This window comes from Microtus ochrogaster, chromosome 4 (assembly GCF_000317375.1).
Source record: "Microtus ochrogaster isolate Prairie Vole_2 chromosome 4, MicOch1.0, whole genome shotgun sequence".
Taxonomy (NCBI): Eukaryota; Metazoa; Chordata; class Mammalia; order Rodentia; family Cricetidae; genus Microtus; species Microtus ochrogaster.
Window position 1 is genome coordinate 32,593,799 of NC_022011.1, and position 11,918 is coordinate 32,605,716.

General features: G+C 49.9%; 1 protein-coding gene across 1 annotated transcript in view; it reads right to left on the reverse strand.

Annotated features, from left to right (window-relative positions):
* Positions 1-4,555, reverse strand: part of Fam89a (family with sequence similarity 89 member A) — a 15,162-nt gene extending 10,607 nt beyond the window's left edge. Inside the window, exon 1 of the mRNA XM_005345880.2 lies at positions 4,270-4,555. Coding sequence (XP_005345937.1) covers positions 4,270-4,539 — 270 coding nt within the window. The 5' untranslated portion in view covers positions 4,540-4,555. The remainder of the gene's footprint in view (positions 1-4,269) is intronic.
* Between the last annotated feature and the right edge of the window lie 7,363 nt (positions 4,556-11,918).

Below are 11,918 nucleotides of genomic sequence, written 5' to 3' on the forward strand. Positions count from 1 at the left end.
ACTGAGCACAGTGATAACCAGCTAGGGACTGAGCCTCTGCCCACACAGGGCTCCTGCCCTCTCCAGTCTGTGTAACAATGCCCCTGACTCTTATTAGTGTCCCTCCTTTGAAATGAAACTTGCGCCCTCCATTCCAACCAGCTCTCTGCCAGCCTCTGACTCTGGATCTGAACAGTTCGGCACCCTCCTCTACTGATGGAATGTCATGAACCCTCCAAAGCAAATCCCCTAACACCCACAAGGCTGTGAGAAACTTTCTTTCGAGCCCTTAGCATGGTTCAAAATGACACAGCACTGCCACATGCATTCCCTGAAGACCCAACAATGCAGTGATCAAAACATGCTTTCAGCACGCACCCTCCCAAACTGCAGAGCACACGGTGAAGCAGGTGTGCATGGTTCGTGTGCATGTGTGTACAGATCATACGGGGCAATGATCAGACAGAGCTGCGGAGCCCAAGAGACCCAGCAAGGGTTTAACTCGTGGGAGTTCAACTCTTAGCAGCTGATTTTGAAAATATAATTAGGACCTAGAGAGACGATGCAGAGATCAACAACTCGGACTGTCCTGGCTCCCAGCACCGGGTCAGATAGCTCAGTCCACCTGGAAACCCAGCTCCTTCTGGCCTCCCAGGGACTTGCACTCGTGTCTCAAGCATACATACACTCATGCATTCAATTAAAAGTAGTAAAAATAAATCTAAAAGAGACTTTAAAAAAAATAAACAAAGAAAATAAGCTGGGAATAGTGGTGAATGTCTTTAAGACCAGCACTCAGAAGGCAGAGGCAGGTAGATTTCTCTGAGCTCCAGGCCAGCCAAGGGCTATAAAGTGAGACCCTGTCTCAATAAAGAAAACTGAAACCGGGCGGTGGTGACGCAATCCTTTAATCCCAGCACTCGGGAGGTAGAGCCAGGTGGATCTCTGTGAGTTCGAGGCCAGCCTGGTCTACAGTGCTAATTCCAAAACAGCCAGCACTGTTATTCAGGGAAACCCTGTCTTGAAAAACAAAACAATACAAAAAAGATTCAGAAGGAGGAAGAGGAAAAAAATAGTATAAAACATATGTAGAGTGCCTCTCCCATGAAGAATTTACAAGGTGTGAGGGTTGGTTCAAGTTATCAATATGACACTACCTAGAACCCCTGAGAAGAAAGTCTCAAATCTGTCTAGAATAGGTTGACCTGATGGAGAATCGCCTTGAATGCTAATTGCTGTGGGAACTAACACCTAACGCCCAGCCCACTGCGGGCAAACACCATTCCCTAGGCAGGGGATCCCGAACTGTGTTAAGTACAGCGGAACGGGGCTGAACACGAACAAACACCCATTCCCTCAGTCTGCCTGCTTGGAACTATGGATCTAACTAACTGCTTTAGGTGCTTATGGCTTTGACATCCCAAAACGACAGGCTGTGACTTGGAACTGCAAGATGAATAAATTCTTCCCTAAATTGCTTTTTGAGGGGGTTTTATCCCAGCCAGAGATGAAGCTAAAACACAAGGATTTAGACAATGTGCAGAAAGCACTTGTCTTTTGTCTGTTTTTTAAGATAGGGTCTTGTTGTGTAGCCAAGGCTGCCCTCAAGTTTATAATCCTCCTTCCTCAGCTTCCCTCCTGGTGAGAGAGAGCACGGGTGCACCCTACCACATCAGGGTACACATGCAACAAGAATATTTGCATGCATTCAGAATATTTGCACATATCAAACTATTAGCAGTGATCTCTCTGTGTGCTAGACTGTGATATTGGGAGATTTGCTCAGTGTTGAACTGGAACACAGGACCTTGGAACAATTAAAACCAACTGTCAACAGGGTCTTGAACCACCTAGAAGACAAACGTCTGGAAACTTCTGAGGGAGCATCTAGACTGGGCTAATTGGGGTTAGTTTTAGCTGGGAAGACCCATCCTACCCACGTGTAGTAGTATTTCGCCATGGCCCTGGATCCCCTGCTGGAGAGAAAGGAGGAAACCAAGCTGAGGACCAGCACTCAGCTCTTTGCATCCTGAGTCAGACTAATGCCACCAGCTGCCCCATGTCCCTGCCAGCATGCTTTCCTCACCGCCAGGAACTGTACCCTGGAACAGGGAGCAGCGATAAATGCCCCCTTACCTTGCTTTTGTCAGAGCAATGAGGCCCAGCTTTAGGGCTGTGGTTTTTAATTGCTGTCTTTCAAAATATTCCATTAGTAAACAAACAAAAACCCTGGGTCATCTCTGATTCACTTTTTCCTTATCAGCTCTGAGAACCCATTAGCCATTCTTGTGATTTAGGGGGATTTGTTGCCAATAAACTGGCTTCCACTCTACCCATCCCTCCCAGGGGCACCTAGGACATTTTCCAGGAGCCTCCAGTCCCTGTTGCTCATCTCAAAGTCCCCAGTCCTGCTGATGACCTGTCTGTGACCCAGGCTTCCGGTAGCCACAGGGCCACCCTCCTAATTGTCTTTAGTTCAAACTCCTGTAAGTCAAGCTGGAGGCTCACTGCTCTCCTTTCTGCTCACTTGAGGCCTTCACACCTCTGACTCTGCAGCCCCAAAAGAAGTTCTCCTCAGTCTGGAGGACTCCCTCTTTGCATGCTCAATGGGGGGGGGGGGAGGCACTTCTTCTTTCTATGCTCATATGGGGCTTTTTTCCCTCAGGCATTATTCAGTCTGCCCTGACAAGGAATTATATCCCCACCACGGATTTGACCTCAGGCCTTCAAATCAAATAGATCAACACAGACATTCTGCAGAAGGCTCTGGAATGAAAGCCCATTCTTGTCAAGCAAGACATGAGTTGTCACAGAACCCTCAGCGTTCCCCCAGGTCAGTAAGGCTCTTGACCTCTGAGACTGACTGAAAATCCAGGGATGGGTTCCTGAGAGGGCCTGTCAGGGCCTGCAGCCAAACCCTACCTTTAACACTGTTGTCAGGCAGACCGACAGCCGCTCATTTCCTACAGTTGAGCTTCAGAGCTCCCGCCCAAGGCATAATTATAAGGTTCTGAACCTTAGTCACACCAGGAGGGACCTGGGAAATCCCTTCGGGAATGCAGCCGGGCTCCCAAGCTTCCCTAGAGTGTTTCTAGAGCACAGCCTCACAGCCAGGAGACACCCTGCGCCCTGCATCTTATGCAAGAAAAATAACAAACAAAAAAATCCAAACACCTGGGGGCCAGTCTTCTTATTTCACCCAGAGGTTCACGTTATGTCCAAGTTCAGGTCGTAAACACACTAGGTATGGGTGTGTCTAATCAAATGCAATTTATGGACGTGGTAGACTTGGGATAGTGGTTATTAACAAAGAAAAGTGGGTAGTCTGGAACTCTGAAGCTCCGTAAGAAATCAGGGAAATCTTTTCAGGGAGAATTAGACATCATTTCCGTGGTGAAAAAGTGTTAAGATTGTCTAGTGGTCGGGCGATGATGGTGCACGCCTTTAATCCCAGCATTTAGGAGGCAGAGGCAGGCCGAACCTTGTGAGTCCAAGGCCAGCCTGGTCTACAGAGTGAGTTTCAGGACAGGCAAAACTATACAGAGGAACCTTGTCTCGAAAACCCAAAAGAATGGATAGTGGATTCAACTAAGTCTTAGTATGCAGGGCAGATTATGCTCCTTTAAGAAGAAGGCAGAAGAGGAATTTTCTAAACCATATGTCAAATGCACTAGACATTGAAGGAGTCGACTCCTCTAGCTTACTTCGGCAAACTTACTCTTAGAATAAAAAGTTTTCTTAGATTTCTTTAGTGTTTACCTGGCCCCGTGAATCTTGGACTCTCAGAAAGGAAAGAGGGCAGAGTCTTGAGTGGATGCCTCTGTCCCACCCTACCTGGCCTGCCACAGGAAGCAAGCTGGGACAGGGCTCCCTGCGGCCCAAATCCCTGTCCTGGCGTCACCCTGAATCGCACGTCCTGGTCCAGGAACACCTACTGCACTTCTCAGGACGGAGAAAAACTAAACCCCATTGTTTGAGACCAGACGTAAGGACTTCACCCGGCCGGAGCACGGCTTCCGTGCCGGTAATCGGATTCCTGGCGGGCAGCCGGGGAGGGGCCCGGCCATCCATCTGTTGTCCACACCGACCCGCAGGCTCGCAGGAAGCCTGTTCCTCCTGAGACCAGGCAGGCAGACCACGCCGCGCCCTGGCCTGGCCCAGGAGAACCCCAGCATCTAAGGCTGCCCTGCGCGTGGATGCCCAGCCGAGGGAAGTCCGAGAGGGAAGCAAGGGTTTCCAGGGACCAGAGGGGACCGTCCCCCGACGGGACCCACGGCGCCTGGTCCTTACCATCTCCTTGCGCAACAGCGCCAGCGCGGCGTCCAGGTTGGGGGGCTTGGTCCGGGTCCCCGCAGCCCGCGCCCCGCCGCCGCCCGCGCCCCCTCGGCTCAGCTCGTCCTGGATGCGCGACTTCTGCGCGTACAGCCGCTCCAGGTGTCGCCAGCCGCCCGCCGCGCCGCCCGCCGCCGAGTGCAGCAGCCCGCTCAGGCTTTTGGGTAGCGGTGGCAGCCCCTCTACCCGCAGTCCCCCGGCCGTGCCCGCAGACCCTGCCCCGCTCATCTCGCTGCCGCGCGGACACAGGCGCGCGCAGCTCAGCCGAAGTCCCGGGAGCCCCGCGGGTCCCCACCCACTTCCCGCCCGCCAGAGTCCCGCCCGCTGCCCGGCCCCCTGGTCTCCGCCCCTCCTCGGGTCCCGCCCCCCTCCTCGGCTCCCTGCTGCTGTGAGGTGGCGCCCTGAAGGTCCGCTGGCCTCCAGCTCCATTCCCACCCATTTGCGTCCCAGACCAACCCCCCTCCCCCAGGTCACCTTAAGTCTCAGCTCTGTGAACCAACTCCCTCATGCAGTCAGTTCCCCCTTCTTCACCACTTCTCCAGGAGTACTCCAGCCCCGTGCACCCCACCTCCAGCGGGTCACCTTCCCTCCCCTCTGAACCCCATTTTCAACGCCAGGCCCACCCGACCAGATCTGCCCCGACCACCCATTCTGCACCCCAATCCCTAGCGGTTTTCCTTCAGGCTCCCGCTCTCCTCCCTGTCCATGCTCCTGGATGGCCGGGTCTGACCTCGCCGGCTTAACTCTGACCAGCCACTGAAACCGCATCTATGAACCGAAGGGCCCAGTTCCAGCACCGAATCCCGGGACTCCCTGTGCCCAGCGTGGGAGTGACGACTGGGAGTGCTGGCGGCAGCCAGAACCGCACACAGTGCTCATTCACAGGGGCTTGCTCGCCGTCTCCTGGATGTCAAAGTTTCCCGAACTTCAGCAGTCAAGAACACCCGTTTCGCTTTGTTCACTCTTAAAGAAATGAACCAACTTGTCTTTCAGTCCAGCCAAGAACACTAGACTAATTCTAAATAGAAATGTCAAGGACTAAACTACCCTGCTCCATCTGGTGGAAGGAGAGAACCGACTCCTGCAAGTGATCTGACCATCTTGACAAATGTACACAAGCATACGCACTAAAATAACTCAGTGAAAAAAAGAAAAGCGACGTGTTTAGGAGTTAGAGAGAGATGTTGAATCTCGGGAACTCTTTGCCAACTTTAGTAAGAATAAGTAAAACTACATCTTAAAGAGACGAGTCAGAGACAGGCTTTGCCCTTCCAGGAAGACTTAAACCTTAGCAAAAGATCAGCTCAGATTCAAGATGAGGAAATTCTAATTCTGCTCAACTGCAGAGAGCCAGTATCCATAACTTTAATGCCCATGGCTACTGAGTTTAATTATAAAGGGACTGAATGATTCTGAGTTAATCCAGTAGGACCATAATGTTTCAGGGGCTCCAGATGCCTACTATAAAGATACCCTCTATCTTTGGGGGCTTTCTGCCACTGTACATGGAGGCCACCCCAAAATCAATCTGGGAAGTTGGTGTTAGACCCAGTCAGCCAGTGAGAAGCTGTAAGTTAGGTAGTGAGATCTGAGGGCACCCTGGAGACCACCTACCCACCTGCCCACAATTCCCCAGGCATTCCGTGTCTCAGCCACCTTCCCAAACCCTAGGCAGTTTTTCATCATCTGCCTGTTAAGCAATGAAGAGTCTGATGTGGCCTGGGAGGGAGGGAGAGGGAGGGGAGGGGTGGAAAACATAAGACCTGCCTTTCACAACCCGACCTGAATTCTTTTTCACCCACCGCCTTACTGCCTCTGCAGAAGACCTAGCAGAATGGCCAGGGGAGTTGAGAGAGCAACGGGAAGCATTTCAAAGCAACTGAGGCACCGAAGTCATCTTAAAGTACTTCTTTCCAAGGAAGGAGGATGCTGAGGGAAAAAGGATCCCTTAGTGAGTTAGGAAACAGCCTAGGGCCCTTTGTGTCTGGACAACCTGGTCAATGCCAGCCACAGGATTTAAAGGTAGACCCTACATTCTGGTGTGTACTCAAGGTGGTGAGCATATTCAAGTCCCTGCCAGAAAATAACGCCTCAAGATGAATAGACATCGCTACAGAATTAATTCAGCACTGATAAGGACTACATGAAAAAACCAGACACAATTATGCAACAGTCAACCAAATATTTTGACACCCGTGGGAAGTGCCAGTGCTTGCTTGCTTCATTTATTTATTTATTTAGCCATGCCAGGGATTAAAGACTGCTTGTACCTGCTGGAGAGGTGCTCCATTGCTGAACTACGCCATTAGGCCCCGTGTGTGTGTGTGTGTGTGTGTGTGTGTGTGTGTGTGTGTGTGTGTGCGTGCAAGTGTGTGTATGCATGTGTGTAGCAGAAGCCAGGGAGTTAATGTCAGGTGTCTTCCACTGTATTCTATTTTGTTTTTGTGCATGTGCACACTTTTGGGTCAGAGGACATCTTTCAGGAAAGCCACTGTGTGGATTCCAGGGGTCAAACTAAGGTCGCTGGGCTTGCCTTCAAACACTTTTACCTCCACCTTTTCAGAGACAAGTTGTCTCATTGAACCAGGAGCCTGCCCATCAACTAGACAGATGGCCAGCGAGCTCCAGGGGTCCTTCTGCCTCTGTCTTCCCAGTGCTGGGTTTACGGATGCCTTCCAGTACAGGTCTTTATGTGGGTGCTGAGGAATCCAAAGTCAGGTCCCCATGCTTATGCGACAAGCCTTTCCCCAAATGAACCAGAAGCCCAGCCTTCTCCTTTTTAACGTTCATGTCTATCAAAGGCAAGGGGCATTAAGGCTACTTGGGAGAACTCTGGAATATGCGGCCTTTGCTTTTATCTGATACGCCGGCTCAGTCTGCTGGAGCTACACTAACCAAATACTTCAGACCTGGTTATTTATTAACAGCCAAGTTTACCGCTCCTGGTTCTGAAGCTGGGGATTCCAAGATCAAGGCACACAGAGAGCTCATGCATCACACTGTGTCACACAGACGGCCTTCTGTGTGTCCTCTCAGGGTGGAGGGGTGCTCCCTGGAGCCTCTTTTGGGAGGACAGTAATTCCATTCATGAGGTTCCACCCCCACAACTTAGCTGCTCTCACCAGTTCGTCTATTCTGCCCAGTACCAGAGCCGTCTGCCTTGGCGGCTGTCAGAGTGGCCATTCTGTCACGGTGCCGCCAGAGCACACACCTCCCAGTGTACTTATGCCAGGTCACATAACCTGAAGCCCTACAGCTGTCTGAGAAGGCGCTGTCTGTCATCTCTCTGCCTCCTCACGCTCCTCTAGACACCAACAGCTCATGCTCGTTTGCTGAGGAGGCAGGTGTAAGAAGGCTCCAGCTGTATTTGACAAGCGCCAGGCAGCTCCAGGCTTCCTCCTGCACCTCACTGTGAGCTGGTTCCTTTCAAAGCTTAAGCCCACGTTAGGTTTGGTTGGATGCTTCACATTCAGAACAACAGTGAGCTTTAATCCAGTTATAATTTAATCTCTTTCCAGGGAAGTTTTACAACAGAAAAAGAGTCTACACCCAAACTTTCAAAACCTACAAAAGCCAAATATGTGTATCTTTAGCGTTCTCCATATTGATTTCCATCATTTTTCATTTGCCTTATTGAGCCTTAATTGGGCAAAGCTATTTGAACCCTTATTGTCTTGTTTTCTGAGACAGGATCTTACCCTGTAATTAAGCCGACCTAGAACTCACTACACTAAGCGCAGGATAGCCTTGAATACATTCAAATCCTCCGGCCTCAGCCCCTTAATGGTGAGTGCTGCCACGGTGCTCTCACACCCTGAATTCTGAATGAAGGGATTCGTCGTTTTCGGTGGCAGTGACAGTGGCATCGCTGGCAGCTCTGAGGCTTGCGGTGCCTGTGGCACTCGCTCTGCAGAGGCATTTTTTGTGTCACATTTCCTCTTCCCTCCTTGAGGTGTGTCCAGCAATTCCCATTTGTACTTGAAACAGAGCCAAGAGAGCGGACATTACCGGCCATGGTACCTCCAAAGTCGTTAATGGAAATGACAGACAGGACTGGGTCAAGGACAGAACCATGTGCCGGAACTGTGCTCCACAGTGACAGCAATCTGTTGACTTTTTTTTTTTTTTAAGTATATCAGCCGTCACTCGATGGTGGACAAAGGCTAAAGAATGATGCCCCAAACTGAACCATCCAGACGACACAGCTGGGTCCTGAGATGGGACTGGTTCTAGCTGAATGTGCTGTACGAGATACAGAGTGGGTGCCTAATAAAGAGTACAGATATCTCCCTAACACCTTTTTATATTGGTGGCATTAAAAAGATTGTTGGATAGTCTCAAAATATATCTTCATCTCATCTGCTTTTTTTTTTTAATGGGTTCAATCTCTAGTTAGGAGGGCTGGCTAATAAGCTCAAGTTGGGTCCATGTAGGAGCCAAAGTTGTAAATGGGGGGGGGTCAAGATTTACAGAGCTTAGTGTACCTAGGACAGGCTGCATTCAGAGGTGTGAGGATCACCCCTAGACTCCAACTATTTACACTTGCCTTTTAACGTCCTGATTAAATGAGAGTTGAGAGCCCCGCCTGACACAAGGCCAGCCTTTGAAAAGTCCCTTACCCACTCACTCACTGTCCAAAAACACTTCAGATACTAGGTAAATCTTGTTCAGTCCACAACTCTGCAGAAACTGAAAGCTTGGTGTTCCCCTCCAAGCCTCACCCACAGTTTCAATGAACACCTGCCAGGTTGTGGGGACAATGCTCCCTAAACAGAAAGCAAGGATGGGGGGTGGGGGTGGGAATGAAGCTCCCAGCAGCCGTTCACAGTGGAGGCGCACGGACGCTTCTAGCATCCGCTGGGAATCCGCACACTGAGAGAACTGGGCTGTGAATAGAACTGGAAGACTAGACAGAATTTGTTCAGACAGTCATCAGAATCCCATGCGGCAAAGCAGAGGAAACTGTGCCCTGTGCAGTTCCGTGGATTAGTCAGACTGGGTTCTGCTGCCAATCCCCAGTGACAACAAAGACCTGTGTGACTCGGCAAATCCCCACCATTTCCACTCTTCTCCTTCAAAGTTTGGTTAACTACATCCTGGGCAGTGTTCTGTCAACTTGACGCAAGTTAGGGTCATCAGAGAGCAGGGAGCCTCAGTTGGGAAAATTCCTCCATAAGATTCAGCTGTGGGCAAGCCTGCAGTAAATATTCTTTTTTTTGGGGGGGGGGTGCGTTTCAAGACAGGGTTTCTCTGTAGCTTTGGTGCCTGTCCTGGAACTAGCTCTTGTAGACCAGGCTGGCCTCGAACTCCCAGAGATCCGCCTGCCTCTGCCTCCCAAGTGCTGGGATTAAAGGCGTGCGCCACCACCGCCCTGCAGTAAATATTCTTAACTAGTGGTTGATGTGTGACGGCCTAGTCCACAGTGGATGGTGCCAACCCTGAGGTGGTGGTCCTGGGTTCTGTAAGAAAACAGGCTGAGCAAGCTATGGGAAGCAAGTCAGTAAGCAGCGCCCCTCCCTGGCCTCTGCATCAGCTCCAGCCTCCAGGTTCCTGCTCTGCTTAGCTCCTGCCCTCACTGCTTTGGAGGGTGAACTGTTATAAGGCACTGTGAGGGAATAAACCCTTTCCTCTCCGACTTGCTTTGTCAATGGTGTGTCTTCACACTAGCAGGAGACCTAACTAAGACAACTTAGCGATGCGTGAACCCGCTCTGGGAAAGCTTACTATAAACTAAAAGAGAATTTTAAAGTAACAACCTAAGGTCAAGTGTGACGGTGCGCACTTGTAATCCCAACACACAGGAGGCTGAGAGAGAAGGATCACAAATTTGAGGCTAGCCTGGGCTACAGAGTCAGACCCTAGCTTAAAAACAAAACAAAATACAAAACAACCAAGCAAAATAATCTTTGAAGTAAAGGCTTACCTGTCTTTGTCCTGGAGATCCCAAGACCATGAATAATTAATCTTCTAAAATTTATTACATTTTCATTTATTGAGTGTGTGTGTGCCATGGTGTGTGTGTGTGTGTGTGTGTGTAAGTCAGACAACAATTTATGGTTCTCTCCTTTCGCTATGTGTGTCCCAGAGATCAGAATCAGATCAGGCTCCGTGGCAAGTGCCTTTACCCACTGAGCCATCTTGCTGGCCCACTTATAATTTAAAACACCGGGTAAGAGAGAGAGACACCATCAATGGGGCTCACATAGAGGGTTTTTTTTTTTTATTGGGGGAAAGGGAATGGGGAAAGAAGAGACTGTCCTTGAGGTTAGAATTTGTTAGAAAGAGATTATGATATAGATTTTCAGTACAGAGATTAAAAGAAAGGAAGGTACTTCGGAAGAAAGTGAGACCCATCCAGAAACTGGTGCCAACTTCTCCAAGAAGAGTCTGTCTCCCTTTGTCGTCTCTATAATCTTTGTCTAGAGAATGTTGGTGAGTTTGAAGCTATTGTTTTCAAATGGTTGGTAAGGAACCTAAATGAGACCTGAGCAGAACCCGACAGGACTTCAGCTGATGAGGTCGGGACAGAGCAAGTGGTGCTGGAAAGTAGAGTGTCTTTACTATAAGCAGAATTAACGGTCTGGTTTGAGAGTTCCCAAAAATGTCTAGGAGAGGAAGGAGGCTCTTCCCAAAGTCTGATACATTCAGGCCTTACACCTGGCTTATTGTTGCCTTACCACAAAATAGCCACATAGGAAAGGAATACTAACAATGTGTCAGCAACTGTGGTGGTTTGGACCAGAATGGCCCTCATAGGCTCCTGCGTTTGAATGTTTGGTTTTCAGTTAGTGGAACTGTTTGGAAAGGATAGGGAGGTGTGGCTCTGGCAGTGGTCATTTAGGTTTCAAAAGCTTATGCCAGGTCCAGTGTCGTCTGTCTCTGTCTCTGTCTCTCCTCTCTGCCTGCTTCCTGAAGATCAGGGTGTAAATTCTCAGTGTCATGCCTGCCTGCTGCCATGCTTCCTGCCCTGGTGATCATGGACTGACCCTCTGAAACTGTAAGTAAGCCTCCAATTAAATGCTTCCTTTTATAAGAGTTGCCTTGGGTAATGGAGAGATAGCTCAACAGTTAAGAGCACTGGCTGCTCTCCCAAAGGACGCAGGTTTAATTCCCAGCACCCACATGGTGGCTTGTGACTGTCTGTGACTCCAGTTCCAAGGGATGTGGCACCCTCACACAAACATACATGCAGGTAAAACACCAATCTACATAAAATAAAAATATGAGAGTTGCCTTGGTTGTGTGTCTCTTCACAGCAACAGAACAGTAACTAAAACAGCACCTTTCACAGGAAATGCTAATTGTGTCGGCATTCTTGCTTCTCAGCGGCTGAGAGGCTGTGATTGCTCTCCACCAGTAGGGGTTTCTCTCTCTCCCCATGCTCCCATGATCTCTCCTGTAGCTGCTGTAGATAATGAATGAGTTCTGGATGTCATCACAAAGGGCTGCCATCCCTGGAGGGTAAGGCTGGTGCCATCAAATCCAGCTGAACTACTATTCAGTCCCTGAGTGGCGATAAGGCCCGACCTAGTTAGCAGCATGAGAATCTACCTGAGCAAGCCTGCATTCAGTGTCCACCATCCGCAGATGTGGGGGTGCTCTTAGAT